This window comes from Poecile atricapillus, chromosome 5, assembly GCF_030490865.1.
Source record: "Poecile atricapillus isolate bPoeAtr1 chromosome 5, bPoeAtr1.hap1, whole genome shotgun sequence".
NCBI lineage: Eukaryota > Metazoa > Chordata > Aves > Passeriformes > Paridae > Poecile > Poecile atricapillus.
Genome location: NC_081253.1, coordinates 26,989,091 through 27,007,846, shown reverse-complemented (window position 1 = coordinate 27,007,846; position 18,756 = coordinate 26,989,091). Strand labels below are relative to the sequence as shown.

The 18,756-nt window shown below is 42.6% G+C and overlaps 1 protein-coding gene across 1 annotated transcript; it reads right to left on the bottom strand.

Annotated features, from left to right (window-relative positions):
- Positions 1-60: 60 nt before the first annotated feature.
- ORC2 (origin recognition complex subunit 2) lies at positions 61-18,467 on the bottom strand. The gene is made up of 16 exons (XM_058840141.1): positions 18,148-18,467; positions 17,131-17,274; positions 16,764-16,850; positions 15,712-15,798; positions 14,471-14,502; positions 13,249-13,306; positions 12,194-12,375; positions 11,487-11,585; positions 9,771-9,880; positions 6,832-6,964; positions 6,339-6,435; positions 5,018-5,164; positions 3,324-3,495; positions 2,954-3,015; positions 2,146-2,264; positions 61-1,553 (listed from the first exon to the last, which is right to left on the bottom strand). The coding sequence occupies exons 1-16, from the start codon at positions 18,242-18,244 to the stop codon at positions 1,467-1,469; spliced, it is 1,713 nt and encodes a 570-aa protein (XP_058696124.1). The 5' UTR covers positions 18,245-18,467; the 3' UTR covers positions 61-1,466.
- Between the last annotated feature and the right edge of the window lie 289 nt (positions 18,468-18,756).

The following is an 18,756-nucleotide window of genomic DNA, read 5'->3' as shown; positions in this document are numbered from 1 at the left end:
CTGGTTTATCTGAAGCTACCTAGGCTATATCAAGGTCATCATTCTTACCAATACCATGAAGGCACCTCAGTATCTTGAGAAGTGAGAAATTTCTTCTTTCCCAAGTAAAGGCAAAGGACCTATATGAAGAATCAAGTTGATAGTGAGGTAGGTAGATGCTCTACGTTTCTAATACAAAAGTCAGGCCATACATCTCTCTTGCTTCTGTCAGTAGGGGCAGATGAGGTAACTATTACTCCATGGGATGTTTTGGTTCTCTTCAAAAGCTATATATTGGTATTAAAAGGCAGGCAAATGAGTCTTGATTTTGATGTAAGAAACAATATAAAATATTTCTACTCAGTAGTTTGTAATCTTCTGTGCAGATACTTGACATAATAATGAAAATTAGGCTTTTGCACAACTGCCACAAAGATCTCTATCTTCCTGTAACATAAAAAGATTGTGAAAGACAAGACAATGAAAATTAATAAAGTACTTTATTTGATTGATTTGAACTATTACAACACTGAGCTGTAACACAGCTACCAAATATTAGGCATACAGAGTCCCTGAAGTCTGGCTGGCAGACTATAGATGATGGAACTATAGAACTTCCTCCCACATAACTGAGAAAAAAATAATTGAAGAAAAGATGTCAAACTTCAGCAATCTCCCAACCTCTAAGAACTTTTATAAAGGGAGAGTTTTTAAGTGGCATTTAAGGCCTCCTCCAGGATCAGCGGACACTCCTCATGTAAAAAATATAAATATACAATCAAGCTTTGAAAAAATAAACAAAAAAAGCTACATAGCCTCTTCATATTCCTGGATTGCACCTTGGAAAGTTGCAGGCAATGACATGAGTCCATAACTTCGATTATCTAAATCTTATAAAAGGATGTGGGTCTGGGACAAGTCCTTCAGTTTTATTGCCAGAATTTACTAAGTTACCTGCAGCATCCCAAACCCACTAGTATTCTCCTTTCCTCATGCAGTTGAGGCAGGTCTCGTAGCATTATAAATCTTGTCTCCATACACTGGAAGCTAGTTTTGTCTAAATGGTAGAGGAATACTAGATAGCACTCAGTTGAGAGAAGCTGCACCAACAATACAAACTAAAGCTCTTAACCATCTTGTGATTTGCACTTCCCAAGTAAATTGTTCCAATAAAACCCTCATGTCTACTGAGGTAGAGAGCAGAAGGCACAATCCCACCAAGTCAGTTTTTCTGGCTGTGAGGTTGGCTGCACAGATAGGAAGAAGGCATTGTCTGAGCTGAGAGACAAAGCAGACAAATCCAACTAGAGCACAAGAGAGGCCTCGCTTACAGAAGTCATCATTCCAAACTACCTGAGGTAGTTGAACAATGAGCAAGATTGATTAGAATTATTACTTATCAGTGCAGTTGTGAGGCTGGAGAAAGATCTGAGCATAGGCCCCTCTCCAGCAGCCATTGAGAGCAATTGCTGTAGACACTGAGGACACTACACATCTTCATCCTCTTTCTCTAAGAAGTCAGTCAAGGTACTGTCATCGACAGGAATTAGTAAGTATTCCACACCATCAGCTCCCTGAAAACAGACATGCACAGGCATCATTAACACCAGCGTACAGTGCCAGGCAAGCCACTAGACAGCACTGCAATGCTAGCATTTAGCTGTAGTCTGGATTACCAGAGCTGGACAGCATTCTGAACAACTACATTACTGAAAACCTGGAATATTTCACTGGAGCAACACAGGAAATGCACAAATACTGAAGAAAGTCACTAAATGAGAAATCTTCTGGTGGGTTATGCTTGTCTGGAACTACAAAGCTCCTCAACACTGTGTTTCTGTGTGTTGTACTGCTATACTGCCTCATTATTATGACAAGTCTGCATTCTTTCCTTATAGAAATACAGGTAATACTATTGGAAGCAGACTGGCAGGCTCCACAGTCTGCTACTTCCCACAGTCTTCAAAAAGAAGTAGGTTGCTGAATAAACAAAGCACACCGTTTCTACAGCCACGTAAAGAGTGTTGACAAATTGAAGGCATGGAAAGAGCTTCAATTACAGAATTTCAGCCCCTTGACAGTTCCTAGGTGCTTAAAACAATACAGCAAGTAAGCATCTTTTTTATTCAAATTGGCTGAGTATCCAGAATTCTTCCCTGGACTCACCCGCTTGGTCCGGATGAGCTTGTGGTCCCTGAATTCTGTCAGCTGTGCCCTGAGTGTCAAGTCACTGTTGACAAGGAAAGCCTCCCGACATTGCTGGTAAAAGTCCTGGAAAGACAGCCCTGGAGACAGAAAAAGGCAAGAACAAGAAACTGAAGTCGTAAGATTGTCAGATTTTTCCAGGTCCATCACCATATATTATCCACCTGAAAGTCTTGCTTTGGCTGAGACCACAGTGGATACAGTAACATCACCTCTTGCAAGTATACAGCCAAAGTAATAGTTCCGTAATTAATGGGTAACAGCTGAATTAACATTCCAGTCACCCTCTTGCCTGATGGAATTTTAACAGCACTTTAAATGCACCTTCTACAATATTAATCTTTCTTAATTTCCAACTCCTCTACCTTGCATTCTTTACCATTAAAATGTTATTCATATCCACTCCAACACCTATTACAGACAGTGACAGAATATTCCACATGTATCCTAGAAAGCAAGGGTACGTCAGAAGTCATTTATATAGGACATGCAAGTACAAGTTATACAAATTCAGTCTTCAATTTTTTTTTTTACTCTACAGCCCCCCACCAACAGTCTCAGTCCTGTCTAAGCATGCATGAGGCTGTCTTTCAGAACCAGCCAGTCTATTGAATTCCTGTCTGAATCAGACACAGTGCCACTAGAAAGACAGCCTCACTGAGCCAACTGTTCCAGCACTTCTGTTGCTGGAGATGTAAACTGCATACCAAAACCCAGGGCTGCTGTGAACAGCCACATCCCAAACAGATGAGAAAAGGTGGGTACTTACCTGGATAAGATGGGCTGTCCTTTTTCTCCAGCTGGTGCTGAGCAAGCAGTCTGAATATCCCCCTAAGTGAAAGGAGGAAAGGGAAAAATAAAAAAATAAAAACAATGAAAACCAATAAATAATTAAAAAATAATAATAAACCAGCCCAAAATTCCCACCATTAGAAAATATTAACTAATATTGTCTTATGCACAAAGACCTGGTTGTGAATCTCATCACTGAACAATGTTTGCTACCCAAATGCTGCTCATTTAAAGTCAACTGGAAACCAGGTCATACCATCTTCATCTTGAACAATATTATCAGAAAACACAGAATGTAAGGATTGGGTCCTTGGCAAATGCTCCTGTGAAGTGGAACGGTGTCTTACCTGGCATTGAGAGTGAGGCTATGCAGGACATGCGTTAGGGAGCTCAAAGCCAAAGATCCAGACTGTTGTACTAAAAGTGAGTTCTCATAAGATGTTTCTTCCACATAAGGATTAAATGTGGTTGTTTCATACCAAAGCCAGTTATAGAGACTCAGCTTTGCCTGATCCCACACTAGGCAGAGGGAAAAGAAAGAGCAGACAAAACTGGGAGATTTATGTTTTCTAAGGCGTTCAACAAGCAATATTAAAATGCACATAGTTCTCCTGTAGGACTGAGGAAACAATATATGCTTGTGAAATTCACATTACAGACACTTTGATAACTGCAGTTCCAGTAAGCTAAATTCTCTGCAACAAAACATTTGCAGACATCCCTTTTCCACAGATACATTGTAAATCCTTCCACAGTCAGGAGTGTGCAAACAATTTCTGGCTGTAGCTGCAAGATCTGCCTGGAAAGGGGATAAAATAGCTGAAACAAGACCCTTCTCAGAGTGTGGAGATTCCTCCCCTGAGTGGGAATGCCCCTTCAAGGTTACTCCTCCAGGCTGAGCTAAAGAGATCTACCCATGATGGTTGGTATGGGTGAGTAATATCAATCTCTACTTGTGTTTTTGCTAGCTTTAATGCAATTGTTTCAATATTGCTTTAAAAAGAGTGAACTATACCAATAGTTACAGCTAACTGTGTTGCGTAGTGAATAACTCTGATTAGGAACATTAAGTTCTAATCATAATTGTAATCAATATACTTAAGTAATTTATTTAAGTGTATTTGCTTTGCCATCCTTAATTTTATGAGACAAAAGTTCAATTAGACCTATATAATCCCTTAACATAAACTAAGTCTGGGGCTAAGATTTGGTCCAGCCATGCCTAGATCCTGTCTGAGAAGGAGTTTAGAAAGGAAGGGGGTCCTTTCTGCACCTGCTGGCTCAAGAGGAGGGCTTCTCTAATAAACTTTGTCTGAAGCTCCCATTCTGCCCACAACACTGTCTGATAGAAGAAAATTGTTTAGATGCAATGATAGATTTAACATCCACTCTCTAGTTCAGTAAGTTCCTAAAATCAAAGGGTGCCAAAAGCTTGGAATCTATTTGTATATTATGCTTAGGGGTATTTCTCAGTATCTTTATACAGTTTTGGTTCAGCACAGCCACACTCACAATCAGGATATACATACACCAACAGTAATACATACTAAGTAATACTAATACACAGTAATAGTATGTAGCCACGCATCTGAACAACTTAGGGCATAGTGTGCCCCAGCCAAACTGTCTGTGGAATTTCTTATCAGACATTCTGGAATTTCTCAAGGTTGCTGTAGCATAAACTGTTCTAAAATAAGAAGGAAGAAGCTGAGAAACAGAAAAACAAGACCACAAGAACCAGATAACAGAAGGCATTTGGACACCTGCACTGTGACCAATCACAAAACCTGAGGATTGCGTGCTAAGTGTGTGAGCAAGATAGAAGCACCAATCAAATAATGTGTGATCACGTGAACAGTAGTTTTAGAATCTATAAATAAGTGCATAATGTAAACAATCAACGGCTTCTGCACAATCATATTGGTTCGTTGATTAGAAGTCCTGAGCTCCTGCAAATACATGAGCTTATGAAAAATGCTTAATAGCCCCAAAGCAGAACATAGATTCTTCTCTTGGCTAGATCAGGCCCAGGGGAACTCACTGAGAGGAGCATTGATGTGATCAATAGAGGCAATGAGGTAAATGCTAGGCAGGGAGGATAACTGTGCAAGGATCTGCTGACTTCTTTCTCCTCTCAACATCTGGCTGTCCAGGTTGTGAATGAGGACATAGAGCTCTAAAGATGAATCTGCAAGGTCAGAAAAAACAGCAGAGAACCAATCAAGGAAACTGCACACAAGCTGGTTTCCAAATCCCAGTGCAGCATAGTACAAGTCTATTCCACCACTCTCCATATACATCACTCCAATATCACTTTCCTTGTACAGCTTAATTTGAACCTGGGTTATACTGGGTGTTTCTGGGCACCTAAAAGGGTGCTCAATTCACTGTCATCACTGCTGCAGGGTTGGTTTTTTCAGTTTAAGCTTTTCTGTTATAATCCACTTTCCACTTGCTCACGGCTTTATCAGGAATTGTCCCTTTTGCTGTGTTTCTTTAGCAATTGAAGGTCGTTTAAATATATTTTAGTATGGAAGTCTGAGCACAGTTTATTCAGCTGCTTTTGATTTACATGACTAGGATCTTTAAACTTCTTGCAGTAAAAATGCATTTTCTATTCAAGGTTGGATCCAAAGCATAATAACCTCATTGAAAATTTTAACAAGTTCTGAAAAAAAGTTAGAGACCTAGCTCAGATAACGCAAATGGTAGATGTTAAAATTTCCAGCTAGCTTCTTGCTGCTGTACTTATCCCTGGGAATAACCATTTCCTGAGTCCAGAAACAATTCTAGAACTGTAACCAGTTTACTTGCCTGCCAGTGGAAACCAGTCAAATCAGCTATAGCATACTGCAAGACTGACTTTCAGGTGGGAACTGCTCTTACCCCGCCTTTCCCACTTTGTCCCAGCAGAAATACTCATAAGGTAATGATGAAAAACAGAATGGAAACACTGTAACACCAGTGACATGCACAATTAAGATTCCATGGCAATTTGTGTATGAATATACAAGCAGTAAGACAGACGTTCATAAATAATTCAGCAAGCATTTTGTGAGGCAATACCCATTTAATTTTACTTTTGAAACCAATTCTAACCTGCTTGCTTCACAGTGCTGTCCTGCTGTAAAATACTCTTACTGAGGTAACAGCTTACATGGAGCTGCTACACATGTATGTACACATATACTCCTGGTGCATGCACGTTTTCATATATGCTGCATAAATTACAAGCAAGATAGTATACTAGCTGTATACTAAGAAACTGTAACTGCCTGTATAAAAATTATAAGGGAAGAAAATGTCCAGGCTCTCTTAACAGTAAATAGACTCTAACATTTTTATGCATATAGTCATTTTACCTTCTTTAAACCTTTTGCTAATGAATTCAAGTTGGTCAAGGGGGCTGCGGAAGGTGCCTATATGGTCCAAAACCTCCTCTGTGATGGAGTTGAGAATCTGAAAAAGACGACAGGAGTTCCTTATGAAGAGCTCTGACACTGAAGTGTAGAAAATCTGAAACTGAGCCCTCAGCTGCCTTGGGAGAGATAATCTGATTATTACCATAAAATCCTTAAAACAGCCAACATAAATAAAAAAATTATACCCCTTTTCAAAACAGTGACATAAAACAAGGCTTTAGAGTGATGAATATCTATTAATGACAGATATTACTGCAATTCCTTGGAAATGTATGGGATCATTTCATCAAAGTATTAGAAGAAAGAACTGCTGTTCATTCAGAGTCTGTTGCTATAGGGTGCAACAGATTTCCTTAACATTTTACATTGAAAGACTAGAGGTATCTGTAACACAGGATGATTACATAAACCCACAAGCTTTTCCCACACTTACAGATCTCACAGTGATGCTGGGGAAGTATCCATTAACCACCAAGTGAACAGAATCCTGGAGCAGAGACGTACGAAACTTCTCCAACAGATCACGCTTTGAGCCCAGTCCATAAAGCACAATATTGAAACCCAAGCTGCAGAAAAGTGAAAAATACACTGGATCAGAAAAGTGCAAGTGTGGTTTTAGGTCCATACATTCATTAAGTAAAATGATCCACTGCAATCTTGGTTTTAAAAATTTCACGTTCTGTCAACTCCAGGCTTACACCTTAAGCTTACGCTGATAAATAAGGTTAGCTACAAGGAATCTGAAACCTGGCATGTGCATCCTAGCAAAAGAATCATTTTAGCAGCCTAGAGGCTCACAAATTTAGCAAAACATTGATGGAAGAAAATGCTATTGACTAAGAACAGAATACTAGATCTACAACTTCAGGCAAGAAATGGTAATCAACATTCACACACATCCCCTCACCAGTAATTGTATTAAATGTTTACTACAGGTCACAGTAATTACAAGAAAAAAAAGCAAACCTTCACACTGGTTTTACACTCTGATCCTCAGGCACAATTTCAAAGCAAAATTACTCTATACTCATGGTATATTTCTTATCCTCATTGTTCCACAGAAAAAGAGACAGGAAAGCATAGACAGCGTGGTATGGATTTGTATAGACCCAGAAAAACTGACTTTAGTTGCACCCCTCACCCTCCCTCAGGCTGCCCTGTGATATGGGAAATGCTCATTAGGCCTCAGCCTTGATGAACTGCACCTAGACTAAACCCCTCTCCAATTATCAGAAACGATGTCTGTTCCCATGAACTAATACTGTCTAATGAGCACCTGTTTTTTAATGAGCAGCCTTGTAAACTTTTTTTTCCTTGCCTGAGTAACAATCCAAGTGGAATAATATTTCTGTTGCTGAACCTTCAAAGCAAGTTACTGACTCAAATTGTGGCCAGGATGAAAAAATCACTGTGACTGAAGCCCACTGTCTTGTGTCCCTATAAAAGCAGTCTAAAGTGAGACCCTTTGAGCCCTCCATTATGGGGACTGCTGCATACTAAAGCCCAATCTCTAGCACCACTGCAAGCAGTAGTTCAGAGTGAGATCTTTTTGAGCTCTCAATTCCCAGAAAGTAACTGACTGATAGTATGTCTCAAACACCAATAATCAGGTGGCTGTGAAGCCAACCAAGTAGTAACAGACAAGAATAATTGGTAATAATCAAGGACTATTTGTATTAACATGCTGTGGTAAAGAACAACACTTGGCTGGAGAAGGTGGCCCAGGTGGAGATAGGGAAAAACCTTTCCATGAGAAAGAACAACAACAAAGTACAGTGTCAGCACAGCAATGACTGGCAGGAAGTGGACATGGACTATAAGGTGGGACTGCAACTACCAAGGACCCCCAAAGCCCTCTGACCCTTTTCCAAAAAGGCCTAAAAGAACAAACTGTGCATAATAACTAATTAGCATAGAAAGTGACAAACTTGTCTTTTGGGCAGAGACACCTGTCCATAAAAAGACAAACTACCTGCACAAGCTCAGGCAATGGCCCTCAGACCCTGGGCATGTCATCAGCTGAACCAACACAGCTGGATTGTCACTTATCACCTGGATCAATGCTGAATCCAGGATCAGCATCCCCGCAGCTGGCTCAATGCTGGAGCAAGGCCTGGTGATCTCTTTTGTGCTTTTTAATTCAACTCTCCTTTTTAAAATTAAGCTCTTTTCCCTTCACCCTGCCCCTTTATCCAAAACCCAGTGCCAGGAACCTATATAGTAGGTCAGGGACTAACATACCAATTTTGATGCCAAGTGTGTGCTTTATGAATAAAATTTTATGATGGTTTGTGGACACCCTGACTTCTGTCATTCCTTTCGACCAACAAGCATTTCTGAATCTTAAACACTTCTTTACTCTCAGGGGTAGGTCATCACAGCAATCAAAGCTTTGTTTAGATCTGAGAAGCAGGAAAAGCATTATTTTGATCAGAAAGAGTATCAGGTTACTCAAATAGCACTAGGCAAAGGTAAGGTGTTCAACAGCTGTCACTGCCTTCATTGTCGTCAAGGGATTTGTTTCTTCTGCCCTTCCATATACATCTCTAATCATCTGCCCATTTCACCAAGTAACAGAGAATTCCTCCTCTTGCAAGTCTCCAACTTTCAAAGCTGATGCCTTCTTCCTACTATCTGTCCCTCCCCATGGACCACAGATTTCCTTATACTCCACTTCCTTGCAAAAGCTTCCAAGAGGCTTTCTTATCACCAGTATTGGCTCCAGCCTCAGAGGTGGTAGTCTTCTTTCTTTAAGGTGCTTCAGAATCTCACAAGGTCTCTATAGTTCCATTTGCTTTTGTAAATGTTCACCCTTCTCCTTCCCATGAAGATACACACAAAGCCAAATAAAATTTATACTGCCAGTGTTTCCAAAAGCATTAGGGTTTCCTCATGGCCTGAAGGGCATGATCATTAGGTACCATGGGCACTGAAAGTTAACTGCTATACCACTGGAGATAGCCACAGACTGAAGATGATAAGGGTGGGCTACTCACTACTAACTCACTGCTGTAAACAAAAATGATTCCTCACAAAGAGCACTTTTCTCATAATTCATTTTCCCTGTTCTCCTACTATTCATGTTCCTTGTTTGTGAATACCCTCTAGCTTGGTTTAGAGAGGCACAGGCAAACTAACCATGCACATGCAGGTAGCATGCCACTTCAGATATTTGGTTCAAGGAGTTAATCAGATAGTATTTTGTCTACAGGAAGCACTGAATTAAATTATTGTCACCCACTTTTAAATTTAAGCAATCAAAGAAAAAAAATTGCTCCTTAATTCATCCACAGGATGTTATTGACATGAGGGTAAGTTTACTGGCAGTACCTTTTAACTAAGCTTCTTCAGTGATTCTCCTTGGATACTTACTGTAACTGCAGCATCCACTTGGAAAACAAGGTTTCATGTTGCTGGTTAAGGTCTCTAATTTCAGCAGCATAGGCAAGGGGAGCATTTTTCAAAAGATCATGCAGTGTTCGCTGTGTTGAGAAAGAAATGACAGTCATCCAAGGCTGATAAAAAGCAAGAGATATACCTGGAGTGCTTAAAACAACCTCTAGCATGCTCCCTATCTAAAGAGAATAGTTTTCATTGTCAGTGCACTCTGCTTGTGGTTAGTTTCTTTTCCTTCCCATGAAGGCCCCATGAAGCACAGTTTTGCTACTGGAGACACAAAGCAGAGATTAAGTAACCTTATTATGGTAAATGGCAGCTAGGTACTAGGTACTAGAACAGATGACACACTGTGTATTTTTCTCTTCCTGCCAAGTATGGGAAAACCACTACAAGAAAAAAAGACACACAGAGCTTACAGAGCACCAAGTACTGTACCAACAAGACACAACATCACATCCCTGCTCATGGGGACAAAGGCTCCAATCACCATGCTTAGAAAGGTTTCAGGTCACTACAAGAAGAAGCTCAAAATACCAAACATCTTAAAAAAAAAAAATACAGCAGGAAGGATATAATTTGCAGCCGATAGCTCAATGTAGAAAAGCATCAAGAATCGGAGGATTAATTCAACTTTGAAGATATGATGTGATGCTGATGTTTAAACAGACATTAGCATGATAGTCAGCATCAAATCTATACTGGCCTCTCCTTCTCTTCAATTTTAACAGCTTTGCTTCCCACTCCCTTGCAGTAGAAGACAGTTCACACTGGAAAGGCAGCTGCAATGTATCAAACAAACAAAGTACTGAGAGACAGAACTGCTAAACCTTCAACTACTTTGAAACCAGTAGTTTTAACACTGTAAGCCTTGATTTCCTTCCACAGCTGTTATGAAAGAACTTGTTAAGAATCCAGATGTTACTCTGGGCAGCAATTCCAGACAACAGCAGCCATCAGGCAGTCTGCATATACGCCATCTCTTAAAACACAAATGGATACAAAAAGCAGTCACAGACACAAGAGCTCCAGGTATTCTACATAGTTTCCTGAGACCTGTCCTTGTAAGGTACAACTGCTTGATTTGAACTGTCTTGTGGAAGTAACATGTGGAGAAAAATAAAGCAATTCAGTCACCACCATCAGACTATTCCTGTCTCCTAGGAACTGCAAGGAAACAAAGTACATCAAACAAACTAGGTGACAACATTTAGAGCTGTTCCAATTCTGCAAGTGGTTTGACCCAGTAATGTTTAGATGAAATCAGCTCTCTTGATTTCCTCTACACATAAATGACATAAACAAAACTGTTTGTAATTTCCCCTACCATTTAATTGACAAAAATGCTGTTTCAAAGCAAGTCTACAATTCTGCTTCTCCCTCTTCTCCTCCCCTCCCCTCAAAAGCAAACTTTAACCTTTTCTGGTAACTGCAGCTTTCAGCTGTGAGCTCACCTGATAGTGCCTTCTCCCTGCATTTTTCCTACTGTCTCACCTTCAAACAACTCGGCACTGTCCCTCCTCAGAGCAACAATAGAAAACATACTGCTTAAATTGCTACTTAAACCAGCATTACCACTGACAAAGAGCAGAAATAAAGTGAAAATAGCAACATCAGGAAATTCTGATGAGGGAACTCTCTACCATAGAAATCAAAAACTCTGAGACTTGTGTGATTCACTAGGAACTGTACCTGATTCAGTCTTCTTTTCCGCAACTTCTGAAGCGTTCGGTCTGAAGTGAGCACTTTGGAACTACTGTGAGCTTCAAAGTATTCCTCCACCAGGTTGCCCTATAAAAGGACAGCAAGATCAGCAAGACTACTCTGGCTATCAAGTTACCCCTCTCCTTAAGAAGGCCAATGAGACATTGAGCAAGGGTGAATATAGAAAGACAGAAAATATTTGCAAAAATTGCTTCTATAGCAGCATTCTACCAATGCTAACCTAGTCAGATGATTCTTTCCTGAAGAGAGAGTCAGAAAAGAGATTCTGTGAGAGGTAAGATAACAGTAATTCTTAATTGGTGTGGGGATCCCTGGGTTGGAAGGAAGTAAGACAATTATGCTGAACACCAAGACAACAGTAATGTGTGCTTTTGGTACTATAGGAATCATTTTCTTCATCCTGTCTCAATACAAGGTCTCCTGCTCCATGGATACCTCACCTTAGACTTCCCCTTCTGAAGCTGCTAATGATGCCAGCTGGATTAGCAAAGAGGTTCACATGGTCCCTGTCCAACAGGGATTACTCAGAAGTGCAGCAAAAGCCAGCCCAGCTGGTTTAGTATGAAATAAGTTTAGCAGTTCTTCCCCAAGGTCAGGTGAGGTCACTAACAGCTTATTGTCACTATACATCCCTTCACATTTGCTAGCTCAAGAATATATTTTTGCACACTCACCATCTTTTGCTCCTTAATTTTTTTGGTTAGGCTGTTTCTGGGAGGAGGTGTACATGCAGCCTTAGTTTTTGCCGGAGTCTTTTGATCTGAAACAGTGCTGACTTCTTTCTTATCTTCCTCATCCTCCTCCTCTGAGCAGGAAGCAGAATATTCACTCTCACTTTCTAAATAGGGATCTGGAGCTAGAGCATAAATTTTAAGGTTAAAAGCTAGGAATGACTTCTAACACAGAATTTATTTTGCACCATCTCACACACATTCTCTAGATGTTTTACAAGCACATGAATCCTAAATATATTTCACGGAAAGGTAAAATCAATGCTTAAGAGAACTGCAAACACAGATGGCCATTTATTTTGCAGTTCTAGGATCACAAAGTACTGTTAAGTAAAGCTTCCTCCTTGATGCCAACTAAGAAACATCATTGTACCACAGAAAGAGACTAAAAACAGACAATGGAATTCCCTATTTCTCTTAGCATCTACTTCAGTTTTCCCAAATGTCAACCATGCAGGCTGAGGATCTTCTACATCACATTCTCCAAAAAAGTTGTAAAATAGCTCTGTTAACAGGGCTGATTGAAGAGCAAAGATGAAATCCGGCTTGGTCTTGGTCTCTCAGCACAGAAGAAATAGAAGATGAAACACCATGTAATAAACTCTCCTCTGCATTCATTCTGGCTTTGTCAACCAGTTATTGGAAATATTTTGACATTGATGTCCCAGCCATCACCAAAAAGTTTTATGCCTGGTATAAGCATACCACATACTAAATGTCAGCATAGGTATGATTACTGAAAGTTTTGTCTCTCTTGGTCATGTTACTCAAGTTCAGTAACTTGGTGCTTCTAACACTTCCACCCCTCACCTTATTAGCAATCAGTTGTAGAGGAAAGGTCTACATAATTTCCTTAAGGACATTTCTACACTCTGCAGGATGAAACAGATTGTTTCAGTCACACTGCTACCACAGACAGAAGCTCAACAGTAAAACACTCTCCCTTGAACACAGTGCCTTACTGACTGTGGCAGCTGACTGCAAAGGCTGATCTTTACCTGTTAGTCTCTTTCTGAGTCTGTATGGTGTAGTGGACACAAATTCTTTCTTTTTATTCTGGAACAGCAAAGAAAAAACATGCATTAGAAGAAACATCTCTCTCCTCTTAACAGCCCTCTGCCAAGCACAGACAGGTTACATTTTCAAACTATTTCAGCCCACATGAAACTGGAAAAGCAGAGGGAGACAAGATCAAGTTCCAAAAGCGGCTTAATTCTTTCAGCTCAAGATGGAGAGTAGAAATCTCCAACCAAGATGCCAATCTTGGCCCCTCAGGCACAGTCAAACCAAAGCAATGACAAACTGGAAATGCTTCTGTCCCCACAGCAGTCACCTTCCATATCATGCTGTCTACTCAAAGTCATCTAAAAGTCCTGAAAACAACTACCAGAATGCCAGAAGACCACTCAGCCCAGAAGTACAGCAAAGGAATCCAGGCTGCCTGGGCTCACCAAGTTGTAGCGGCACATCTTACGTACATATGTGTAAAGCACATGCCTGACTCAGACACTGGATCAAGTCTGCAATACTTAGGAAATACTTTCATTGATCCTGACAAAGTGGATGTGAAATCATCAAGCAGTAAATATGGCATCCCCAAAGAGTATATCTTTTTCAGGTGTATTTCATCCTGGAGCCTCATTCCAGAAAAGCTGTTCACACATTTCTGCTATGATGCTGACCATTTTAGAAAGCAAACTCTTTCACTCCACAGCCACCACAACTGGCAGTTCTGGACTGTATCTCTCTGTAGCGTCACAAAACACAACATCAACCTACATCCGCCCATTACCCCAATTTATTCTTTATAAACCAATGGTAAGCAAGAAACTGGACAGCATCACAGTTCTGGAACTCCTGTTCTTGCAGCATTTCTTACAATCAGGGCTATTTCTTCCTTTAGTGAGAAACTGGAAAGCTGTGAGTTTAACTGTGTACTAAGGGATTGTCTAGCATCCTCACTTGTGTGATGCAAGGAAATAGTTTCCACCCATGATAATTAAGCTGTCAAACCTCCTGTTTGCCCACTGACTCCAAACCCCATAGCCCTGATTAATGGTTCTCACTTGAGTTACTCCTGTCTGGTTAGAACAGAAGAGACATCTCTACTGTGGATTATGCTTTTCAAGGTCCTTCCTCTCCAGAACGGTAGTAATTGGCTAGTCCAAGTGGGGAAGAAACCCAAACACAAAATCTAAGCAATGTAAAGTCATTACTCACCCTTTGCTGCACTTTGGTTGAACTTGAACGTTCTAAAAAGAAAGAAACAGCATTGTACAGAATACTGCAAATTTTCAGCAGTGGCACCAGATGGTCCATTAGAAGAACAGGCATTCACTGTTCAAAGGTACACTGCACCAGAATATCAGCTCCCTGGATAGTTAATCCTATGAGGGAAGCCTCTAGTTCCTCACAGGTAGGCAAGGAGACAACAAAGAGAGTTGCTGGTAGGAATGGGTTAGAAGTGGAAGACCAGCAAGAAGAATTGTAAATATGCTCAAGTGACCATGCAGCTGGGGATAGCAAAGACTCAAGCAATACAGAAAAACAGATACACCACGTCTATTGCTGTTTACCCTGTGCATGCTTTGGGAAGTAGAACATCTGTGTATAGATAACCTAGGTGTCTGCTAGGCCTGGAGGCACCCAAACAGACAGATCAGAACACAGTGAAGATCACAGCATGTTTTGCACACGTGTGCAAAACTGCTGACAGACCAGTGTGAACAGCAGGCTGGTTCTAGCACTGAACCACATGTAAGGGTGCCTACATCTCCACTTATGTCCCTCTGCCCAGGTGTTGCTTCAGGAACGTAACAGAAATAAATTTACTCTTTGCATTCTGGCTGTGAGTCTGTGGTGGCTCCACCAGCCTGCCTGACAAGAGTTATTATCACAGAAGGCAGCTTTTAATTCTTGGTCACAGCTTTGTGAGGCCAGGAAGGAGGAAGAGACTCCAGTAGGAGGGAGAAGGCTGAAAAATGAGCTAATATTCTCTCCCTGAGCACACCAGACTCCACTTCCAAACGCAAATGCACCTGCTTTTGCCAGTGTTGACTTGCACTGACTTCTCCCATTTTTATTTCTCTCTGCAGCACTAGGTGTTAAATATTATATAACAAAGTGTTAATTTACACATGGACACCCACACAGTCCTACCCAGACGGTGTTTAACACACCAGCCCAGCTCATAACTCTCTCAAGTGTAAGTATTTTTGTTGAACAGAGAGGAAGTCATTAAATGTCACAGCAACAGATGAGAGAGAAGTTCATGTTTCCTCTGGAGCAGCAGGGCAAAAGAAGAGATCTGACACCCAGGTGAAGCACAGGCCATGCACATCAAACAGTTCAGCCCATGGTGTTAACCTGACTAGAATACTTAAGCATCCACTCCACCACCCAAACAGAAACGTAACTCCCACTCGCTCAGCTGCAGTTCCCCAAACCATCATAGGACTTACTGCTTTGAGGGGTTTTGGCCATCTTCTCAGGGCACTTGGAGTGGTCAGGTGCCACATTCTTTTCTGGTGTTTGGGCTAATTCAGAGGCTGTGGAAAACAGGGGGAATGGAAGGAAGCACATGTCAGGTATAAAACTTCCAGCTCTGTCTTGTCAGAAATGGAGCCATACACCTGAAATGCTCTCCACATATTAATTCATTAGCTATTTCAGGAACCAAATACTTCTAAATTTTTTCTAAACCTAAAGTTGGCTGTATTCCTCAGTAAAGATTTTCAAAGGCTGAACTCATCAATTAATTCATTTTACAAATACAGCAAATGCAACAGCAGAGCATGTTTTGCTCCCTGGGAGACCACTTCTCCTTGAATTAGAGCAAGGTTTGGTCAGGCTTACTTAGTCCTTTAAGACTGCTCAGCTGGACATAACAGATCATCAGATATAGCAAACACAGTTTAGCAGTGTCAGTATAGCAAAAACAGTTCCCCAGGAGGAACTATTTACCTGTGTCTACTCCTTATCAGTACAAGCTGAAGTTGAATCTGAATCACAGATGTGAAAGGTCAGCATATCCTGCTAAGTCTCTACCATTGTATGACCAACAGTCTGTTCCATGTAACAACACTGGGACTAACAGACCATCACAGCATGACCTCCCTCAGTTTTCAAATTGAGTCATAACTCCAAGGAGGGAGAACCAGTGAAATCCACCCTGCTGCAGAAGGAGGTCTAAGACAGGAAACATAACTTCCCAAGACACAGCAGAAGCTAAGAGGCACCAAAACCAGCTTCTGTATAGTGATATAATAGGATGATCCCTCTCCCTCAGATAATCCTTTGTAGGATTGTATCATCAGCTGTGACAAATAAATACTAATGAAGTTCAGATGGTGCTGGGCATAACAAATACTCTTCAACCTGGTGACAGTGACTGGACAGGAGTGACAACCTGGCTCAAGCACCTTATTTGAACCAAAACAGTCCACCCTCTCTGGAACTGCCATTTTCTGCTTGCTTCTCCTGAGTCTTCAGAGAAAAAGAGAGCAAAACATACCCAGCTCTGCCATTTTATTGGAGCGTTTGGGAGTCTGGAATGAGTAAACTTCACCACCACTTATATTTGAGCCATTTCCCACTGAATCTGTGAAAAGAAATGTTACTTGCAGCTATTTCAAAAGCACTGATAATATTCCCAACCCAAGAAAGATGGAATGCAACATTGCACTATTTGGCTTTATACTGCAGGTGTTAAAAAACACATATAGTAATAAAATCCTAGAATCATAATCTTCTCTTCTACTTGTTACCACAAGCACAGAGCAGATTGAGCCCTCAAAAGCAATTTCACCAACACTGCACAACCCTAACACTGCAAGAGTCTCCTGAAGTCAGATCTGTGTTAGGTTTTCCCAGACTAATACCTTGGGCACATATTCCAAGAGCAGCAACATAGTTCTTCTCTTCCAGGATCTCCTGAGCTTCATTATCAGAAATATTCTCAAGCTTCTTCACAAATCTCTTCACACTGATGCTCAGCTGAGCCTTGTCCTTCCGTACTTTAGTTCCTAGAATTGCAATAAAAGCTTTAACCTCCTGCTATTTCATTATTTCTACTGCAGCAGTACACAGCCATCCGACTTAGAGACCAAGTTCCCGTCATGCAAACTAAAGAAATTCTACGTTGAGATGTCCTGCTAATAGAGCAGCTTATCAGTAGCTGACCCCACAGCCATTCATCCCTCCTTCGCCACAAATTCTGGTTGCAGACACCCATTTCAGCGAACAGAGAGAAATGGGAGAAATTACAGTGGCTCACGCATTACAGGATCAAACTGAATACAAAGGGGATGGTACTTGTCAACCCTTACTTTTCCTAGAGAAGAGGAGCAATTGGAAGATACTTTGCCTGCGGGCTTTCAGTACATTCATGGAAGAATTTAGGCTGAGAGCCCTCTGGAGACCATCTGCATGAAGACCGTCTGCTCAAAGCAGGACCAGCAGTGAAGTCTGAACCGGATGCTCCGTGCCGTATACTGGCAAGTTTTAAGCATCTTTACAGAGGTTCCCCGCCTTAAAAGTAATCAGAACTGCTGCAAAACGCTCCTATAGCAAACACCTGGAGCCTCGTCCCGCTGTGACTGTGCGAGTGTTTAACCGCGTCAGGCCCGAGGAGTTTCCCTGCGCCGCTGCCCTGGCACCCGGTACACGATGCTGCGGGGCAGCTTGCACCGAGAGCTCGTACCCGCCCCGCCCGCAGCCAGTCCAGCGCCGGCCGGGGACAGAGACACTCCACGGAGGGGTCAAGCGGGGCCGAACAGCTCCGGAGGCCTCGTCCTTCTGCCAGGCTCTGCAGCACCCAGCTCGGGTGCTGCAGAGTCCCTTTCCCGGGGGCCGCCGCGGCTGCTCTGGGTTAAGGCTACACCCCGGGCCGGCTGTACCTGCGTCGTCGGCGATGTGCCTGAGGACATCCTCGTCGGGCACGAACTTCACCTGCAGAGAGCGGCGGGTGCTGCGCGTCCCCTCGGGCCGGCTCATGGCGGCACCCGTCACGTGGGCGCGGCCCCGCCGCCGGGGGGCGCTACCGCCGGGGGGCGCGGACCGGCCCCGCCTCAGCCCTCACCTCACCCCTCACGGCGCCCCTCCTGCGGGACCGGGGACCTGCCTGCTCCCCGCGCCCCCGGCAGAAGCGGCGGCAGCAGGAGGCGGAACCAGGCTCACGTGCCAGCCAGTGGCCGTCCCGCGGCCCGCCCCGAGGCAGCCAACCCGTGCGCCGCGGCTTGAGTGACCTGTGCCACTGCCAACCCGCGCCCTGCTCCAAGCCCGCCTCGGCCGCAGGGCGGGACTTCCGTCGCCGGGCGCGCGCGCACCCCCCTGGCTCGTGCCCGCGGTCGCTGTGGCGACGCGAAGCCGCCGCGAGCCCCGTACCGGAAGAGCGCGGCCCCGCCAGGCTCCCCCTCACGGCCCCGGCTCCCTGGGGAGAATTTCCCGCACGGCCCGTCCCGCCCTCACCAGCCTGAATCACACTTTTAAAAATCAGCAATTCACAA

Coding starts and splice junctions, on each gene's coding strand:
- ORC2 (XM_058840141.1), bottom strand. CDS start 18,244: ATGAGCCGGCCCGAGGGGACGCGCAGCACCCGCCGCTCTCTGCAGGTG. Junction 17,275..18,147: donor GCACATCGCCGACGACGCAG/GTACAGCCGGCC, acceptor TTGCAATTCTAG/GAACTAAAGTACGGAAGGAC. Junction 3,496..5,017: donor TCACATCAATGCTCCTCTCA/GTGAGTTCCCCT, acceptor CCCTCTGCCTAG/TGTGGGATCAGGCAAAGCTG.